Genomic DNA, 21,502 nt, shown 5'->3' with positions numbered 1-21,502 from the left:
TAGGGATATGATTCAGCTGCGCACTAAGGATGTCTAATAGCTCTTTGCCTCTAAAAGAGGAGCTCTCTGCTTCCTTCCTTCCATTCCTGCTCACAGATGCATGATCTGAAGCTTGCTCTGCAAGCATCTGAAGTCATCAGTGTAGAACGGCTGCAGCTCTGCTGCATAAAAAGAGGCAGCTGACATTCTGTGAAAAAATTCCATGAAAATGTACTCTTTGCACTTTGAGACACAGCAGTATGTTGGATCATTCTCAGTGGAGCTGAACAGTGGAGGCAACAGAGATGTGACTAGAAATACGTGCAAGAGATCATAGAGCTGAGGAAAATACAACTGTAGCATAACAGGCCCTTCATAATTCAAGTGATCATCAGAGGTTTTTGGACCTGGTATTCAACTGAGTGGAGTGGAAAAACAGAGACTGCCAGTCACCATATTTGTGTGGAATTCAGAGGCAACCTGTCTTTAAGACTCCAATTCTTGGAAAATGGAAAAAATCCCAACCTATATCTCCCCAAAGAGAAACCAAGTTGCTGAGAAATTCTCTCAGTGGGTCAATAATAGTACTCCCTGAGTTGCCATACTAATTTTCTTCATTTGGTTGAGGTGTTTCTGTGTCTCCTAACAAAGTGCATTCTGTGCTTCCCACTTCCTCTGTAGCAGAAAAATGTCTGATATATTTTTTCATTGATAAAGTGGAAACACTTTCCACTAGACTAGGTTCCTCAAAGCCCCATCCACCTTGACTTTCACCACTTCAAGGGACATGGAATCCACAGCTTCTCTGGGCTCCCATTCCAGTGCCCCAGGACCCTCACCATGTAAAAATTCTTCCTCACATCTAATCTAAGTCATGCATAACTATTCATTATTACTGAGTTACATAGCTACAGGTATGAAAACAGCAAGAAACTGTACAACAGGAATACAGATGTCATTATTTGTGCAAGAAAACCTTCATCTGGAAAAACAAAGGCTCCAGGAATTATCAGTTGAAAATCAGAAGAAACATATGGAGATTTCATAAATGCTGATCCAAGTCTTTTGCTGCTGTCCTTAGCTTTAATGAAAACAGATCATGTCAAAAGCTTGTGTACGTTCTGTATATAATTTTTATTTATCTAGGACACTGACCACATTATGTCTTCTCTAATTTATTCTATTTGGTCTCCTTTGAAGCAATTACACAGTTTACATTTTGATTCACTAACTAAATATTGTAATAAAAAAATCTAAAACAATTAAAAAACCCCACTCCATCAGACAAGACGAAATTGTATTCTTTTAACAAAGCTGATTATCTTCTCAAATGAATGCCTCAGGACTCAGGGTAAACAATACATCAAATGGACAAAAGCCTCTTAATTGCATCCCAAACACGCAGACTGTGCTGGTCACCAAAGGCAGAAATGAATTTCTCCTTAGGTATTAGCTTCCCACCAACAGGGACTACAGCTACAGCAAAGTACTTCTTTAAACTATACATATAACATTTTTTAAAAACGATGCCACCCTGTTTCATTTCAGTTATGAATACAAATGGATGGTATGCCAGTCAGTCATGAATGAGTTTTGATAGTTGCAACAGCTTCTGCCTCATAAATAAAATGCAGAGTTTGGTCACCGAAAAAATGTAGAGCATGATAAACCCTCTATCAACAAGCACAGATCTCCCCATTCTTTTCCTTGTAAGTGAGCACGGTTTGTCCCTGGGACCTCCACCATGAATGAAACAGTCACTGATGAAATTACAGTGGGTGTGTGTGCAGAAATCTGTGACTCCACCACTGTCTAAACACCCCTCTCTACTTTCAGATTAAAAAAAAAAGACAAAATATTTCCTAAATATATTTAACATACTATCCATGTTCTGAATATTTACAAGATACCAGAAAAAAATATTTTTGTTTTTCTTCTTAAATATTCATTTGGGAAGACTTTGTCACTGTGGTAGATCATTAAAGATCTCTGGCTGTCTTGTTTCTTTTCCTTTGCTTAATTTAATCTACCCAGTGACTGCTTGTAATGAGATACAATGTGTTTGTGCTGCAAAGCTCGGTGTTTTTGTTTATATATAAAGTCAGTCTCAAAGACTGGCATGTTCTTAATAAAATAGAATAAAATATATTCATATTCCAAAATAATCATTTGAAAGATGGACGGTGTCATGGCTATCTAGAAATTAGACTGAGTAGTAAAGTCTACATGGAGTAGCTGAGCTGAGGATCACTCAAAGTGACAAGTGGCACCTTTGTATTTTCTATGGACTATGCAATGGCAGTACCACTCTTTACAACTGGTGCAAATGATCTAAATTACTGTAGTTGCAAAATCATTACTATTAAAATATCTTATACAAACAAAAGCCTTACATTAAATATAAAATAAATTGAGAGTAACAGAGAGAGTAAAGAAAAATATAATTTTTAGCACATACTGCTCTTTGAATATTCCCAGCAGTTTGGGAGTACCAAATATGTGATTGTGCAATCACTGTAATAAATGCAGCTGTGTTTATTTCACTGCATGGACCCAACAAACTGTGCAAGCTAAGCATCAGTGTCTTGTTCATAAATCAGTAAAAAAAAATGTAGCACAGTATGCAAGACAGACCTTCTTCCTCTTCCAAGTATTTTCAGATTTGGCAGAGTACACACTCCTTAGAGGACTATGAACATGCTCAGTTTAAATAATTTCTAGCAAACTAAATTTTTAGTTCAAGAAAAAAAATTTATTAATGCTTTGCTCAATAGCATAGGAATCAACTTTGAAATACAGTGAAATCCAGCTAAAGAAGTTCTGTTTAGTTTTTCTTAGAAATAAGGTGAAAGAAAGTTTAAAGAACTTCAGTGTATTTCAGGAATAGCTTCTTTAGAAGGAAAAAAAAAAAGTTGATTGTATTTAGCTTCCTTCCAGGACTCACTCTTGTGGTCTCCTTCCAGAGGTTTGAATATTTAATGCCTGACTGTACATACAAAGGAGAAAAGAAATAAAACTCGAGCAAAACCAAAGAAGTGGTGTTACAATGATTCCTACTTGTCTCTTTTCTGTGTCAGTTTTTCAGTGCTTTGCATTTAAAGACAGCTGCAACTGCAGTTTTAAATACTAACACAATCACTGCGATCCACAACCAAAACACTGAAGTCATATAGTCACTCATTTTCCACTCAAGTCTGTAACTCTTTACCATGTGTTCTAAATAGTTGGGGAGCTTATTAATATACCTTTAAAAGGAGGTATCATTTAAACCCATTATTCTCTATTAATTTAAGGAAGCCTTAAAATAGAATTCTTCTGACAAATATCTACTGCACTATACTATAATTAACTATTAGTCTATATATTATTGCCTTTAGTGCAACAGTGCTGCTCACATGCCCACTGTATTCCATCATTAATTTATTTTAAAAGCTCATATTTAAGCCTTAAACAATTTTCTCCAAAGGCCCTTTTTAGTCTACATCAATATGGTGCCCACTGTCACAATTGTCCTGTTTGGAGCTGAGAATTCTATTTGCTATTCCTCTTTAATATTTCCAATGCAAAGGAAAATGTTTCCGATGCTTAACTTTTCCTTTGCTAATTACATTTACTGGAGCAAAATAATATTAAAAAGAAAACTTTAGAATACTGTTCAGTGCCTGCATTGCTTGGAAACAGTTTTCTGTAAAGATATTTCTGCGTACACTTATTCTCTTTAGGGAACGGATTTGTGTTTGTTTTTAGTTCTGCATTTGTATACGCCTAACAAAACCGAGTCTGAAATGACAAACATGCTTTCCAATGTCTGTTTTCAGAGAACAGACATTTAGTTAGTGGAACTTCTTTGCAGTATATCTTCTAGCCTGAAAAAAAATAGCCACTCGATGCTCTTAAAACATCGAAGCAGTTGTATTTGTACTAAGCCACCAAGCTACAGAGGGGGAATTCAATTTTCCAAACAACACAGAGAAATGACTTGATGCCAACTACAAATCTGACCAGGAAAAATTGCAGACTGCAAATAACTTACAGTTCTACTTTGATATTAAGATAATAATCTGAGTTATATTTTTAAAATATAAGTTTATTTCTATAACTGTAACTATGAGAGCTGTACTTCATATTCTTAGCACATTCAATAAAGGAAACCTAGCTGCAACAGTTGGTTGCAGGCATACTCTTCACAGATCTCACTTGGAAAAATCACTGGATTTTTCTGAGTTGAAGTTTCCAAATGAGGCTTATCATTTTGGATATGGAGTTTGCTGTTAGAAAAAAAAAAAGAAGAAAAAAATTAAAAAGCATACTTGAGATAGTTAGATAGCTTTGTATTGTGTGGCTTAAAAAGAAAATCTTAACTTTGACCAGTTTTCTCTTAAACCAAATGATCCATCAAAAAAAATCACCTACAAATTCTTTCCTGTAAGCTATGAATTCATCATTGCCCTTGATGCCAGCAGAACCTCTGACATGGTGGATCATGCACACAGAGTTTATATAATTGTTTCCTTTTTCCTCTTTTGTGTTGTATTCATCTGGTTTATGGTTTGTGTGATAGGAATTGTGTTTATTTGCTCCCTGAGTTTGTACAGTCTCACACAATTGGGATTCTTGCCCATGACATCCAGAGGTGTGTACAGTTTATTATGTCCTCAAGCCTATGGTTGTGCACAGTGGAGGTGAGGCTGAAATTGCTTTGAAAAGTTAAACTTTATTTATTCAGCCTTCCCTGGCTTGCCTGGGTTACTCTGTACTAGTAATACTGTTCAGTGGCATCTCATAGAGACAATATGAATCGTAGTTTCTCCATACTGACATGAAGTGTAAACACTGGCAAAGAAAATAAGCCCATTTTTGTAGGTGCTTAGCCAAACTATTAAAACAACTGAGCAACTATTTTACTTCAATTGTGACCTTAAGACTATTGGAGTTTTTTTTCCCCTGCAAGGTCTTACTCCATTATGGTCCTCTTGTGATAAATTACTGAACAGTTTAAAAAACAGGCTACAGAAAACAAAGGTTGTGATATAATCTGCATGTTCTAGCTTGTTGTACTAAATGAAAAATAAACATTATTAAATATTTAAAAGGGGAAAAGAGCAGGTGCCTGCTGAGAACAGGTGTTACCAATTTTAGTTTAAATAAAATCCAGGAATCCTTTCCATGTATTACTTCTATAATATACATCAGAAACCATACTTTGCACTAACACATCCCCAGCTGTAGAGAAGACAAACCTTTTGTCACATGTTTTCTGGTCTGGTCTTGTTTAGAGGATTTACTCCCCATTTTGGTTTACAAGGGCTCAGTTTTGCTGATTTTCATAGAATTCTGTAAATACCATGATGCTAATCTTAGAGTGATTGTAAACATTGTTAAATTTACAGTGAGTAGCCCAGTGAGTACCTGCAAAAATAATTCAGCAGGCTGCCCAAGGGGGAAGAATTTGCTGAAGGTTTATTTTAATTTATTTTAAAAGCTCATATGAGGTTCATTGTTGTCAACTACTGAACATGCATGCAGGAGTGGTGCCATATTATCCCAGCCTTTTCTCATGTCTATCAATGGTTTGAGTCCTGTGAGAAAGGTTTTTTTACCATAAAATTAGTGAAATTGAATTATTTTATTATAATGTAGATCAAATTACTTGATTATAATGTATTTTAATGTGAAAACAAGCATTGTCCAAGCAAGACGGTGGTGTGGAAATCAGCTATCATCCTTATCCTTCAGAAAACCCTACTCTTTTTACAACATGCCAGCACCTAAAACCATGGAAACAATTCTGAAATAATTCTAAAGGAGAATACATTATGCATGAGGGAACCACCATTGCATTTATGGATAATCTTAATTTTGCATCCCTGACAAAGTCTGAAAAATTGTATTAGGTTTCGGACTGTTCCTGAAATACTGGTTGTGCTGGAGAGCCAATGACAGACTTCTTTCTTTTCCAGCTTGAGTATTGGGATTGCTAAAACAACTTAAGTGTACAGCTCTAAAGTACTTTTTCATTGGGGATCTTAATGCATATTACAAATATTTAAATATTTAGAGGAAAGTAAATTTAACTGTCCAATAGCTTCTATATCTACTGTACACATGCAAAATATTTGCATGTTTTTAAACAACTAAAAATTGTATAAGGAAAAATTTCTTCACTAGGATAGCAATGCACTACTGGAACAAATTGTCTGCAGGGGTTGTAGAGTCTCTGTTCTTGAAGGTTGCAAGGCCTGGCCAGACAAAGACACAGCTGACCTGATGTGGCAGTAGCCCTGCTCTGAGGAGGAGGCTGTGCTAGAGAACATTGGTGCAGATTTCATCCTGGAAGTTTTTCAAGAGAGGCTGGATAAAACCTGGGAACCTGGTCTATGCACACAGTTGACCTACTCTGACTTGACCCTCAGGATGTCTCCTATAAACTGAGTTAGCCCATGATGGTATGACCTTGAGAAGTGCTTTCCAACCAGTATTATTTCCATGACACTGGGATTGTGAAATCCAGACTAACTAGTGGATATATTAATAACATTCTTAAAAAATAATTTTCCAGGTGCCCATCCAGAAGCTGAAGAGAGAGTTGGAGATGCTTAGCTTAGGCAGGAATTGAAGTTCCTGGGCTGAGCTGAAATGGGGCTCCTGGACTCCTGGGCAGTGGGGTGGGGGACAGGTGGGTCTGTACAGGCACATTTGGGTCCTAGAGGCCTAGTTCCTGGGGTGGGATTCAGCAAGTCCCTTCTGTTCTCCCTCCTTCCTCCCTCATCACAATGTCCTCAGTGCCTGATTCACCAAACTGCTGGCCCAAGGAGGTGGTTTATTCTCCATCCACATTCAGGTAAAAGATTTGTTCAGCTCTTACACAGGTCATATATTTAATGTCTTGGTAGATAATCAAGTATTGATTTTTTGCAATCAGAACACTTTATAAGCACACAATACTGGTGGGGGCTTTAAACTGCTTGATTTTGTGTAACAGCACTGGAGTATTCATGCTAGAGATGTGGAAACTGATCAGTAATAATCCTTAAGTCTAAATACTTATATATGATCATATTCCTTCACTTAGCATAATGATAGCATGGGGAGAGAGAGATGCAATGTAAGTATACATGTTGACACATTTTTAGTCACATTTCTTGAGGACATATCCACCACCAATCTGTAAAGAATACACATGTCTAACCCACTCAATTCTACTTCCATATTAATCTAGTGATAATTAGTTATATTAGTTATATATAATTTCAACTTTGCTGCTTTGTTCTGCACATTTATCTGGCTGATAGACACATACACACCTTGTTATGCTGCTCCTCACAACCCAGCAATAAGGACTTTCCTTCCTATGAACAGATATGTCCCAGACCATGCTTTTTTTTGGAAGGTGATGCTACAGCAAATGTCAGGATTCCACAAGTACAAGGTGCCAACCTGTGAAATACATCTGAAATTAATTACAGAAGCTAAAGAACCCAATGCATTCATCACTGTCTTGGAAGCCTTTAGAACCGACTTGCCATCTCATGTTAACTGAATAGGGTTTTCAGAAAGAAGAATCTGATTTTATTTGCATGCATATCTCAATACAAAGTACAGACTTAGCTTCTTTGAAGTTCTTCTTCAAAGCATCTTCAAAGGTGGGCCTCTAGTTTGTAAGGAGATATACATGTAAATAAAATCAGAGTCAATTAACTTTTTAATTTGCTGCTTAAACAATAACATTGTTGCCATTAAAACACTGTTACTCTTGGAGCATTTCAGTCAACAAGTATATACAAATGCTACCACTGTAATGCATGGTGGAGTTGTCAGAAAAACAGCCTTTTAAAGGAAGAAAAAAGCCTTTCCTGGACCGTGAATCATTATCACAATATAAAATTATGCAAAATCTCAGCTAGAGATGGTCCAAAACATGCGTTTTTTCTCCCTCAAACTTTATTTGATTCTAGGCAGTAGTGTTATCTGCAATAGGATTTCTAGTATCAAATCAAGACCATACTACCTTTGATTCTCTGCTCTTAACTTACTATTAGCTTTTAAAAGAAATTAATTATTCATTATAAAATTACTTTCTCTATGAAAACATAAAGTCTGCTGCTTTCCAATTATCTGCCCTTGTAGGCTCTGCTAAATCATATATAAAAATAACAGAGGCACCTTAATAATAATTCTAATGTGATGTAGTGTGCCGGGGTAAGAAATTCACTTGGAGCAAAATGGCACCTGCATACTAAAATTGACTGTCTTTTCTGTAGTATTTGATCCCTCCTACTGAGACACTAAACTGAAGCAGGGTTAACTGTGGAATCCAACTGCTTCATGGATATGAAAGTAATTTTATTTTAAAATTGCTTAGTGATGGAAGCATTTCCCCTTTATTTAAAAACAGACCATCAGTCATTCTATTTCAACTGCCTTGGTAGAAACAAAGGACACCCGGTCACCTTCCATCCAAACTGTCAAACAAAACACCTTTAATCACACGAGGAAAAACAAACCACACCTCTATATACCAACTGCAAGGCAGGTACATTTACTTGCTCATATAGCATGTGAGAAATGAGCTGAATGAACACAAACATTTCCAAAGTTAGCATGGAGAAGCAGTATTTATATCATACAAATTTCCCAAATGGCTGCAGAAATTGGCCTGTAAGTTTCAATTTGTCCACTTTTTGTAGCCCCCTATATATTTATGCATATGAGGATTCTATTTGGGCAGGCCTGTGACTGAGAATTTGCATCTGGCTCACAGCCTGACTTTTGCTAGCTCTTGTTTCCCTGTAACACATGCCAAACCAGATATCAGAAGCCCTTTGTATTACAGAATCAACTGTTTCAGCTTCTCTACCTGTCCCTGAAGTCTTGTACCACTTTTTTGTGTAATGCATCTCCAGCGTTACAGAGATTAACTTCTTTCTTCTCAGTTGCTTACATGCAAACACCCTTAGGTTGTTTATTTCCACAAGTGAGCTGTCAGTGTATCATTGGTCTATCACACACCTCTTGCAACAACACTGGTCTTAATGTACCAGAAGTGATCCAGCTCCTCAGAACCAAACTGTGTCCAGCTGCAAGGAATTACTTTGACTGTAGGATGACCTTCAGTGGACATTTGGTCCCTGTCATTCACCTGAGAGTCACTTTAAACGCAATCTCCCTTTGACAGACAATCTTCCCTTTTGGGTCTCAAAGCAGACACTGAGTCTCACAACTGTAACATCCTAACCAAGTCTCAACAAGACACAGATATTTAATAGCCCCTCAGGTCTAATTCAAGGTCCATAAGAAGGTTCAGTATCAAGGTACGACTGGAGAACCATTCTCTTGGTATCATGGACAGTTCAGAGAGAGGTAGGGATGCATTCTAGGTGCTGCATACCTGTTAAGTCATGAGACAGCTTCATACTGAGACGTACACTTGCAAACACCAGTAAAGCTTCTGGTCAATGTTTTCACTGTGGGTGGTGTGGATTATACCAGCCCTCACAGCTGGTGTGTGAATAATGAGAATCCTCATCACAAAACATACCATAATGAGCAACATGCTTCTCAAGTGAAAAAGAAGATCTCGTTGCAGGTTTAAAAAATTTAAGCTGAAAAAGTTGTAGAGGTAGTCGATAAGTTAATTTCTCTAGGACACAAACTCCATGGGGGAAAACAGCTCAGGCTACCAGCCATAGGTAAGAAAGGTGCGCCGACCATTCAATTCCACAAAGCCGTGACTGGCAGCGAGAACTGAGGAGAGACGTGACCAGAAATGCAATAGCGACAGCACCAGGAATAGACTTGGTGGGGCTGAACTCATTAATTACTCAGGCTAGGTAGGCACACCCTGCTAATTACACTGCCTGACTTGAAAATTGAGTTCCTGCAAGCCAACGACTCAGGCCTGAAATCGAGGTCGGAAATGACACTGAGAGCTGCATCCCACTCAGTGTGGCAGCAGGGTTCCTCGTTTAGCTGGGACCATAGCCGTTCCGGGCACATCCCGGGGATGAGGATGTGTGTGAGGATGTCTCCTTGTCCATGAGACCCGTTCCGACCCGCGGCGCCTGGGCAGGGAGAGCCGGGGAGCCGGGAAAGGAGCGGCCGGCGGAGCCCCGGAGCGCGGGGAGGCGCTGCCCCCTGCGGGCGGGGACCGGCACTGCCGGGGCCGTCCCGCCCGTGTCACACCGACGCGGCCCCGAGAGCCCCGGGCACGGACCGCGCTGCCGACCGCTCTGCTCTCCTGCCAGCCTTCCCCCTCCAGGGCTACGGGGTGACAGAAACAAGCGGGTTGGGAAACAGCTCTGAGATCATCGAGTTCAACCTGTGACCGAACACTGCCTTGCCAACTAGACCGTGACACTCAGTGCCCTGTCCAGTCTCAGCAACATCCGGGGATGGTGACTCCACCGCCTTCCAGAGTAGTCCATTCCAATGCCTAGTCACCCTTCCTGGGAAGAAATTCCTCCTAATGTCTAAGCTAAACTTGCCCTGGTTCAGCTTAATAATATGTCCTCTTGTCGTCAGGAACTTGCTGTTCCACTGGCAGCATTCCCAGCACATACAGCTCCATGTGAATATACTGAGTTCTTCCAGCATGTCCTCTTGGAGAGAATTCCTACTGCCGACCCTATCTGGAGATAGCGATGCTTTGCAACACCCGAGGATAATTTCCCGGCGGGCTCAGTTGCCGCCTGCATAAGCATAGTTCAACTGGCTGTAAACTTTTGCTAATAAACACAGCTAACAAAGGCTGTAAGTGAGTCAGGTCCCTGATTAGGGCCCCACAAAGTCAGGCAAGAAGTTTCACCTCGACACGAGGCACAGCCTCCTTACACTGAGGGTGGCAGAGCATTGGCACAGGCTGCCCAGGGAGGCCGTGGAGTCTCTCTGGAGACATTCAAACCCCACCTGGACGCGTTCCTGTGTCACCTGCTCTAGATGACCCTGCCTCGGCACAGGGCTGGGACTGGATGATCTCCAGAAGTCCCTTCCAACCCTAATGACTCTGTGATTTTCCATACAGTGTAAAACGTTCATTTGAGGTGCCCGATGCTCAGCGAAGCCCTAAAAAGCAAAACCAGCTGAGGCCTGTCCAGTATCGAGCGGCTTGTGGCTAAAATGCAATTGCAGCCAGGAATTGGAGTGAGCAGGGGAGAAGGCAGAGCGCTACCGCACGGCGCCATTTGGGAAAAGGACCAGGTCGGCAGTGCGGTGTTTTTTCCCGCGTGTTTTAACACGTGCGGACCTGGATCAGATATTTCGGGACAAACCCTCGGCCGTGACGGCCATCGAACGGCGGCACAGGGCCCGGCCCCGCCCCGCGAGGGCTTCTGGGAGCTGTAGTCCGCCCGCGGGGGAGCTGGTGGCTTGGGGCGGGGCTCCCAGCATGCACCTCGCGGCGCAGCCGGGCCGCCCCGCCGTCACGTGACCCGCGCGCCGGGACGAGCCGGCCGCTTCCGCGGGGGTCCGCGCGCGCGCTCCGGGGGCGGGGCTTCCCTCAGGTAGGGGGCGGGGCCTGCGTGCCTCACCGCGCGGGGGGCGCGGGGGGCGCGGGTCCGGGGCGGGGGTCGGGCAGGGAGGCTCCGTTCTCTTCCTGCCGCTCCCGGGCCACAGCCCGCCTCCCGACTAATATTTATATAGTATATTTACTACCCTCCGCGGTAATACAGCAGTGGCACACGGCTGGGGCTGCCCGTGCTGCGCGCAGGGGTCTCCTCATCCCGGGAGGTGGCGGCGGGTCCGCGATGGCGCCCGGGGGTGACGGCCGGGCTGTAACGGGTGCCGGAGGCGTTTCCCCGGCGAGCAGGGAGCGCCCGGTAACCGCACACAGCGGAGGCTGCGTGTGCAGAGCCGGGCAGGGCCCGTCAGTAGCTGTGGCAGCAACAACAAGCGTGTGGCGGCAGTAACAAGTGTGTAACACCAACAGCTGTAGGAGTAATAACAACTGGGGGCGGCAGTAACAACAACTGTGTCACAGCAACACCAACCCGGCATCGGCTGAGTGTTCCCACAGCAGAGGTGGTTCTTTGGCATGGATGGGTCACGGATGTGGCATCCCCATGCCACAGCACTTGATGTTTTGCCTGCCGTGGGCCCGAGCGGTCGTGGTGTTCCCTAGCGGTAATTCACGGGACACAATGCTTGAGATCATTTGGAGGTACCTCTTGGCTGATGGAGGTTTTAATTCCTGCCCTTTCTGCTGATGAAGCAGGCCAGGCAGCTTCTCCTAAAAACAGGATTCTCTTGTTTTCAGAAATGAGTGACCAGTCATCTCTGAAGGAACTGCAAGTTTAATTTCCACGAGCTGTCTTTCCATTTGCTTTTATCGTGAATGCCAGTTTTAATGGATGTTTCTCACTTTCTTTTCTTCCCCACGAAGGACAAGACATTAGTCTAGATGTAGTAAATTGGAAGAAATGGAAGAAAGGAAGATCAAGAGGAGGAGCCCCAAATCATCTTCCAGTCACTCTACTCAGGTTGCTAACTCCAAGAAAAGCTCAGTGCCAGTCAGTAAAAGTACAGCCTTTTCCAACCCTGCCCCACAGCCTGCTGTGCAAAAACCAAAGTTAAAACGGTAAGCTCGTGACATTTGCAGACCTAGAGGAAGTGTGAGCTAGAAACTTGGCAATGCTAAGATAGTCTAAAGGTTGTTTAGACTGGCTGTGACAGAAGAGTTTCAGAATTCTGAAAAGTTTTGATGATGTGTCTTTTATAGTAACGTGATTTGTGTTTAATGCAGTACAATGGCTATTTTACAGCAAAGGAACACGTTTTACACTCTTCTTGTAAGCTTAATGAAATGTTACACAATGCTGTAGACTCATACTGACAGGAGTTTAGCTGAACTAGAGCATAGCCTGATGTGACTGGTGAAAGACATGAGTTGGGTGGTCAGATTTGGGCATCTTATGGGAGATAGTAGGGCCCCAGATGTACACCTGTGAGCAACAAATAAAATATTAAATGACTGCAATGTCAGAACTCACAAATACAGCAGGAAATGAAGGACATAAATTGAACAGGATGAGCTAGAACTGGAATTTCCAGGTGTTTTGTGATTTGGAACCTCTCAGTTGGTGTCTTGAGCAGGGACAATCAGTTCTTCAGAAAGGACCACGTCAGAATACTTTGTGTTTTGTTGATGACACATCTCTTTCAGTTTGAGAACATTCATTTCCCTGCATGTTAGAAAATGTGTTTCTTGGCTGTGGCAGACATGGTAGCATAAATAAATGAAGAGGAATTTTAAAATGAAATGTTAGCTGGAGAGAGGCAGCAGAATTTACTGACCTGAGTTTTAGCTGAAGATTAAATACAGAACTGTCAGCATCAGCACAGAGAGTCTGTTTGAAAGATGCAGTATTGGCCTGATGAATAATGAATTTCTGCAATGTAAAGTCTGTACATTATTTTTCAGGAAAAATGTGTTAATACTTAGAGGGAAATATAAGTAAATACTAATGTGCTATAAATTGGTGGCTTCTGCACTAGTTCTGTTGACTGAACAGTCTACTCAAGTCTCAGCATTCTCCTGGGATTTACTAGAAATTAATTTCTTGCAAGCCACAAGATTGTCTAGAGAAGGAAATGGCCTTTTTGCTTTAAGTTCTGGCCATTCTTGCACAATCGTTAAACTTACCAAGCAGTGCTAATACAATTGTTTGAACTTTCCAAGCAGAAGAGGTAATTGACATAATAATGTGAGGATGAACTGCTGTTGTGATAATGGAGTAAGAGTATTTTTACTAAGTGAAGTTAATTTTCACTTCATCTGCAAGAATCCAATGAAGCAAGTTTTCAAAGACCAATAGTATATTTTATTAAACATCAGAATCAGGGTGGAAAAAATGGATGACCTGTCCGTTGTACAAACCATTAAGTCTGAAATTGAAGCAGAACCTAAATTGAGATGTCCTGCTCTGAGTTGGACTGGATATGGTGGTTGTTGGACTGCTGATTGTTTCTGCAGCATGTAGTCTATATGATGTTTACAGACTACAAAAGCTCTTGGGCTGGACAAAGAATTATTATTTCCCATAAGAAAGAGAGAATTTATGACTTGTAGGGCTTACTATGCTTTAAACCAAATTATCTTCACTAATTAAATAAAGCCTCTTTTTTAAATCCATGATTTATTTTTTTTTAATATCCCATAGTATTCTAAATTTTTTAGGCTCAGATTTTTTCACTGGATTGGGTTCTGAACAGATTAATCATAAGGCTGCAGGACAGCCTCCTACCTAAACTGTATTAGGATGCAGCCTGTCTGTCTGTCTCTGGGTCAGAGATGGAACATTCTGATTCTCACTGGTAGCTGTTTAGTTTCCATATTGGTTGTGTGTTCATGGGGATTATGGTTATGAATTTTCATCCTTGTAGTTTCTGTGGGCACTCTGAATAAATGCCATGTCTAGAGAAGTGTATGGGATCCAGGAATTTCGATGATTTTCTTGCAGGAAGGGCTGCAGAAGATTTTTAGCAATTTGATGTTTGGGCATGGACTAGTTTAATTTGGTATATTAGAGTAGTGGGAGAGTGGTTTTGATCGTGAGATTTACAAAATTGGGAGATTTATTTGTGGGGTGGAAGAAAGAGCTCTAGGAAAATTTATGTGGAGGTAAGGTCACCTTCCATAGCTTATAACCAGCTTTTTTTCCACATGGTTTGCAGTCTACAGACGTTTGTGACAAGAGGACAGTATGATTTTTGAGGGGGTTTGTCTCTGGCCTGCAGATGCTTTTTAGGTGATTTTACATAGATAATGTTTGCCTGGGGAAGTGGTGGAATCACCATCCTTGGAAATGTTAAAAAAACGTGAGTGTGGCACTTGGGCACGTGGGTTAGTGGTGAACATGGCTGTACTGGGTTAATGTTCTGTGCTAATGCCCTACGTGTCACTGCTGGGTAATGTTAGCCCACTGTAGATTACTGAGATGGCCATCACAGATGTGTGGTCCATTGATGGTTCCTGCTATTAGCAGGAAAGCAGATTGTTGGAACCCATAATTTTGCAGTATCAAATGTTGAGATAGCAATATTCTTTATTTTTAAAACAAGCTGGTGGTCCAGTGTTTATCTTAAAAGCAGCGACTGAAACATGCACTATATATTTACCATTTAATTTTCAAAGCTCAGATGTACACTTCCTTACATTTCAAATTTACAGTGAAATGGAAAGCAGGAAGTAATATTTGTTTTGTTCAATTTTTTGGTTTGTTTTTAGTGTGATCAAAGAGAAAGCCAAACCTCCAGGAGGTGAAGCAAAAGGGGCACAGGCAGCACCAATCCAGCATTCTTTTCTCACAGATGTATCAGATGTCCAGGAAATGGAAAGGGGACTTCTGAGTCTCTTGAATGATTTCCACTCTGGCAAACTTCAAGCATTTGGTAAGTGCATGAACTGTAAGTGTACAACACTTGTTTTTTATAGCTGTACAGTGGTAACATTTGCAAACAAGTGTGCTGCATGGACAGACTGCCAGCTGTCAGCTGGACTCTGCCGCATGAAATCAACATAATTAAAACATCTTACTGCATTTTTAAATTACAGTCCTGTTGTAAGGCTGTGTTGTGAGATTATTTATATGCCATTTCATTATTCCTTCCAGCACAGAAGCACCTTCACTTAAGATACCAAGTTTAAAGCCACTTACTCATGATAGCGTAGGAAGAAGTAACTGTATTTAGCATCCAGTTTTGTTGCATATGAACATTTAAGATTATTGGTAACGACTTTTATGAAATTCAATGCTACCTGCATTTTACCCAGGTTACTCTTCTGTCTTAGCTTCTTAGTGTTTTTAGCCTTTACAGTTGATGGAGGTTTTAGAAGAAACATTTTTGGTTTCTTTTCTCCCCTGTACTAAGTAGAAAAATACAAATGTACTTTTTCAAGTTTAGTGATAAGTCCACACTGATTTCACAAAAGAACCTGAGAAGTTTGTATTATATAAACCATCTGTTTATAAGCAACCCTCAGATAAATCAGAATTGGAAAGAAGGTTTATTTGGATCGTATTTTCAGTTAAAAAACAGGGCCTTTCTGAATCAGAAAAATTCAAGAGTATAGAAAAAACCCTTGGGACATGGAATAGCCATTGTAAATTCAACACAATACAACATCTAAAGGGATGACAGAAACTTCAACAGTGAAACAGTGAGAAATCATCAAGAAAGCAAATTTACTTGTAAATTTGATGTTTTAATTCTCTGATGCAAAAAGCTGCATCTTCACACCTTCATTTTCTCTCTTGGGTTTCTTTATGTAAAGTTTGTTCTTATCCTTTTAGGAAATGAATGTTCCATTGAGCAGATGGAGCACGTGCGGAGTATGCAGGAGAAACTTGCTCGCCTTAATCTGGAGCTCTATGGGGAGATGGAAGAACTCCCTGAAGATAAAAGAAAACTAGCCAGTGATTCCAACCTGGATAGACTGCTGTCAGATGTAAGTACTGGGAAGGCAGAAATCATGGAACTTAGCCCACAGCAAAGCTCAGTTCAGGAAAACACCGCTCCTGCGTGCAGAGTGATTTACAGTTGAAGAGGATGTAGCTCTTTAATGGCCTAAGATGCGCCCTGCCCTCCTCTTGGTTTTGAGAAAGCACAGGAGTTGTTTTCATTTGTTACAGCTGCAGGTTGCTTTGGGGAGGGGAGCATGTCAGCCTGCTTAGGGACAGCCCAATGTACTAGGGAACTAGGACCACTTTCCCTGCAGTCCATCCTCCTACATCGGGGGAAGGTGACACATAACAAGGAATATAGATCTGAATATTCTACACTTTGTCTCGTGCATTTCCATAAAAACCAGAACTGTTAAAATTTCTTTAAATTTCTTGAGATCAACAGATTTAAACTTAATCTGGAACTTAGCTCATCATATGGAATTCAGTGTAGGTTTGATTTGATTTTTGTAATAAATCATACATTTCAGCCCAAACTGTTAGTTTCCCTCATTGTTTTAATGTATTTATTTCAGCATACCAGCATAATTGTTGTATTTCTTTGACTAACAGAAGTTCCATTTCTCATAATTTCTACATTTATATTGCAGCTAGAAGAACTAAATTCATCTATGTATCCTTTTCCTAAAATGTTTATTTTGCATTATAATTACTAACTGTAGTCAAATTGCAGTGTGTTTCCCTAGTAACTGATGTCTTTACAAGAGTCAAATTGCTTCAGTAATGCCTTTGTGTTGTTTTTTAATTTTGTACAACAAGGAACCAAAGCGCAAATCCAGGTGTTTTATTTTGTATGTTCCTCTGAGCACTGCATTATGTCAGGGCTCAGTACCTAGAGTTGTAATTAATTGTGATGCTGTGCTTTTAAATTAGTGCTACAATATAGCATTGATTTTTTAGGTTCTTCTAATACATAAGTGACTGTATCTTAACACATCTAATTACAGGTTATTTTTTTACCCAATGATTTATTTAGCTACCATGTACCACTTGTGTACCACAATGTGCTGTCAGTGGCAAAGCCTATCAGCAGCAGGGTCTTGCTTCATGCATATTATTGAGACATTCTGGAACAAACTTCCATAGTAATATTTCTTCAACAGTATTCAGAGACATCTGTCCCACTGATAAGTGAATTCTATTTTGGGCTTTTTTCTAGAACTATATGTGGTCATTTATCACTGACCGTGGAGAGTGAACTGACCTAATTTTTTATTTCCAGGGTCGGATACTTCAGCAGAGCTTAGGTAACTGAACAAATGTGTGCTCTTAGAGAAGATAAAGCTGAATGTCTCAGCTTGTCTTTTACACTGTGCTTTTCCTAAGCCAGGATGACAGTGGAGGAGTGTAGCACGCAGTTTACTCTGCACTCTGGTTATTTCTGTTGTTACATGCGTTGAATGCATTGAGGAGGTGAAGCTCTAGGTTTTGGGGCTTAAGATCCTGCACTGGTATCTACATTCCCTTCATAGCTGAAGAAAGCTGTTTAAAGCAGACTTCATAAAGAGGATGAGTGGAATGTGATAATAATATGTAATAGTGATAATAATAATCTGCCATTGCACTTGATCCACAAGCTAATGCTGGAGGTATGTAATGCTCAAGTCTCATTGAGAAATATTAATCTACTGGTGGGGAACTCTGTTCACCAGAACAGAGTTTGTCTGGACTAGTGCATACCCCAGAGTAAGCAGAGTTTCATGTAACACTGCTGTCTTGTTTATGTCATGGATGTGTACATGAAAGTGTTACTCCTTAATGATTTACTTCAGCCAAAAACTACATTTAGCAGATGCTCAAGATATTCCAAATGGTACTACAGGCTGACAGAGAACATCTTTGTCAATCTGGTTTCTCCCAGATTTGCTTTTGTTTTTCCAGACAATGGAATCAAGAAGAGTTGTGACTTTGTGTTGTTTGTTTTTAATTTTACACAACAAAAAATCAAAGCGCAAATCCAGGTGTTTATTTTGCACATTCCTTTGGGCACTGCATTATGTCAGGGCACAGTACCTAGAGTTGTAGTTAATTATGATGCTGTGCTTTTTATTATTGCCTTACTTAACAGAAAAATTGGAGAAACTTGGAAATATATTTCTTCTGCTTAGTGTTCATATGGTTGCAAATGGTGTATGTATATAAGTTCATTGGCATTTCTCCAGTTTTTGTGAAGATAGTGATAATGTTGCCTTTCTGAGTATTACATAGACAATCTGCTCACTTTAGTGTTTTGTTGATTGATGATGCCACAGATTAATTTATTGTTAATAAAGTTTTAAACACGATGTTTCATTTGCAGAAGCTGCTATTGGTTTGGCTGTGTTAGGAAGATGAGTTTTAGCACTGTCCGAATGTTTGCAGAGTTTACATTTTTCCATTACTATGCATAATAATAAAATGTCACCAGATTAAAACTGGCATGTTAGCAGTCTACATAAATTAAGTATTGTGAAATTCCAAAATTGGGTAGTTACTGTTCAATAAATCCAGGATATTCAATTTTGTAGTTACTCTGATGTTGCTATTAACTGGTATCATCTTTCTATGCACAGTCAGAGAAAAAAAGTGTCTGTATTAGTTTAGTGTAAAATCAGGCTGGTTTTAGATCCAAAATTTCTATCTTGGTCCATCAAACCATGCCTTTGGTTCTAGATTTATTTTATATTCAGATTTTAGGTAACACATTCAGATTCCACACTGATTTTACACTTACTGAACAAGGAGTTGAATCTTTATCCTTCTATGTGAGCGCAAAGCTTTTCATCAGCCCAGAGTGGGCGTGTGGCCAGGGAACAGAAGCTTCCTTTTGTTTGGCATCTTTGGAGGAGCAGCTCCTTCAGCCACAAGATGTAGTTTTGGATAGTGCAGCATGCTGGGGACAGAAGGGTCATTTAATCAGCACTGAGTGCTCTGGCTTACAGATTCAGCCTCAAATTCCCTGCCTCACCTGTCATGTAAATCTCCATGATTTACAAAGCAGTAGGGATACCAGTGGTTGTCCCCTCAGGTTGTTCTTGTTCTTTATACAATTTATCTCCTTTGTTGCCAAGATTCTCTAGGACTTTGCATGCTGGTAAATGTACCTTGGAGTTTCTGCCTGTAGCTGGGTACATACCTGTGAGCTGAAGTCAGCTGAAGAGAACTAGAATACGACAAGCTTCTCACAAAGTGAAGCCAAGGTTGGTGTTTGTTCTCCTCATATACATCTCTGACGAATAATTGAGCAATTATCATTTCTGCACAGAACCTTCTCACGTCAGCACTATGCCCTTGTTTCTGGGCAGACTTCTGAACAAGTAAAAAAGTATTATCTTTTAGCTTTGTGCCTCATACCAGGTGTGGCGAAAGTCCCTAGAAGAGCTGCAGTTACACAAACAAAATTGTATTCTTGCAGCTCATTTGGATGCCGGAGCAGAGCTCTCTGCTTACGAGTAGCTTATTGCCAGCAAGTGCAGTGTATCACAGCATGGTAATGCACACTCGTCCCAAAGCACACTTAATCTCAGAGTTCAAATATTCTGTATTAGAGGCAGATCTTTCCCATTTTTGGGCTCTTGACATCAACCTGCTTAGGCTTACTATTTCAAACACATTTCAAATCACTTACAAATGTGTTGGATGTCTTGATCTCATTTCTGTAGCAATTTATGCAAAGGCAGAACATATAATTTCAGATACAGACACAGTAATAAGAACATACCTTTCTCAAGCAGCTGTTTAGAATTATACAAAAATTAGCCCCTTTTCCTTCAATCGCTTTAAACCCATGGGCAATTACAAGTCACAAAGAATGCATTAATTGTAAATAATTGAGAAATTAAGGAATTCTTTTTCCCTTACCTCCTCCTGGATACAACTTTGTGTCTTTGATACAGTCCATTAATGGCGGGCGCTTATTAACTTCTGGATTCATACAAGAAAATTTTGTAGCAAGACTTTTGAGATACTGAACTCTTTTATGGGGTAATGAACTAATCACAGTTCTAGGCTCCTGCAGAAAAAGAAGAAAAATCTACAGTAATGTATTTGTGGAAAGTCTTTTGTAATTATGAAAGTATCTAAGTCGCTGCAGAAAATGAGCTCCTTTTCTGTTGTTTCCTGAAGAGCTGTTTATGGGGATTAAAGTGTATTAAAAGTTCAATATATTTACCAGTGTGAGTTTAGGCCAGTGTTGTTGTTTAAAAACTCACACTGATAAATGGGTTTTGGTGTTTGGAAGAAGGTGCTCTTTGCTTGCATCGCTGTGGGGAATCTGGGACACAAGTTACATTTTCCTCTATACTTCCAGTTCAAGGACAACAACACTGGAATAAACAGATGGGCTGAGTGTATTAATATATGGCTTAATGCCTGGTGTCACTGCCGAAATTTTGGGGTTTTGACAATGCAATGGCCTATGCAGAACCAGCCTGCTGGCATCAGATGGGATTCATCCTTCTCAGTGAGGGAGGAGAGTCTTTGCTCAGGAAGTAGCAGGGCTCACTGGCAGAGCTTTACAGTAGATGGGATGGGAGACTGGGACAGTACCAGGCTTGTCCCTGGCAAGATGGGGCATGAGGTGCAAAGGTCCTTTGCCACTCCCAGCTGTGCTGGCCACACTGGAGCACACCTGCAGTCCCAGGGACTCATCTGGTAGCAGAAGCCAACAGGAAGACCCAAGGAGGAAACATGTCAAAGAAAGTAAGGAGTGCTCCTTTGGGAAGGATTCATTCTGCAATGAGACTAAACATTATAGATTTCTGAATCAGCACCAAACTTTGCTGAAATAAAGCTTTACAAAGAGACTTGTGGCACACGTCCACAAGAGTTGTACATCTCTCTCCCCTAAGTAAAAACAAAATAAATCCATATGTTTTTAGTAGTTAATGTTAGATATAAATTTTGAATCTTAAAAATGAGTCATTGTGATATACCATAATTTCTCCACTATTTAGAAATACTAAGATTTATATAAGACCTCCAATTTACAGCTCTTTAATCATATTAAGCCAACAAAAACCTGAACATGAAATAACCAATAACAATTCCTCATGAATTGAGAGGCTGGGACCAGAGTGAACGAATGA

The 21,502-nt window shown here is 40.4% G+C and overlaps 1 protein-coding gene across 3 annotated transcripts; it reads left to right on the top strand.

Annotated features, from left to right (window-relative positions):
• Positions 1-11,347: 11,347 nt before the first annotated feature.
• Positions 11,348-18,734, top strand: CCDC28A (coiled-coil domain containing 28A). Of its 3 annotated transcripts, XM_058834076.1 has the most exons (6): positions 11,685-11,885; positions 12,356-12,550; positions 15,200-15,363; positions 16,266-16,420; positions 17,027-17,049; positions 18,209-18,734. In XM_058834076.1, the coding sequence occupies exons 2-6, from the start codon at positions 12,393-12,395 to the stop codon at positions 18,261-18,263; spliced, it is 555 nt and encodes a 184-aa protein (XP_058690059.1). In that variant the 5' UTR covers positions 11,685-11,885; positions 12,356-12,392; the 3' UTR covers positions 18,264-18,734. The 3 variants fall into 3 exon arrangements, with proteins under 3 accessions (XP_058690058.1, XP_058690057.1, XP_058690059.1); XM_058834075.1 differs by lacking the exons at positions 11,685-11,885; positions 17,027-17,049; positions 18,209-18,734 and adding an exon at positions 11,348-11,477 and having other exon boundaries at positions 16,266-16,941; XM_058834074.1 differs by lacking the exons at positions 17,027-17,049; positions 18,209-18,734 and having other exon boundaries at positions 11,662-11,885; positions 16,266-16,945.
• Positions 18,735-21,502: the final 2,768 nt, after the last annotated feature.

This window comes from Poecile atricapillus, chromosome 3, assembly GCF_030490865.1.
Source record: "Poecile atricapillus isolate bPoeAtr1 chromosome 3, bPoeAtr1.hap1, whole genome shotgun sequence".
NCBI lineage: Eukaryota > Metazoa > Chordata > Aves > Passeriformes > Paridae > Poecile > Poecile atricapillus.
This window is presented reverse-complemented; position numbering and strand designations above follow the sequence as displayed.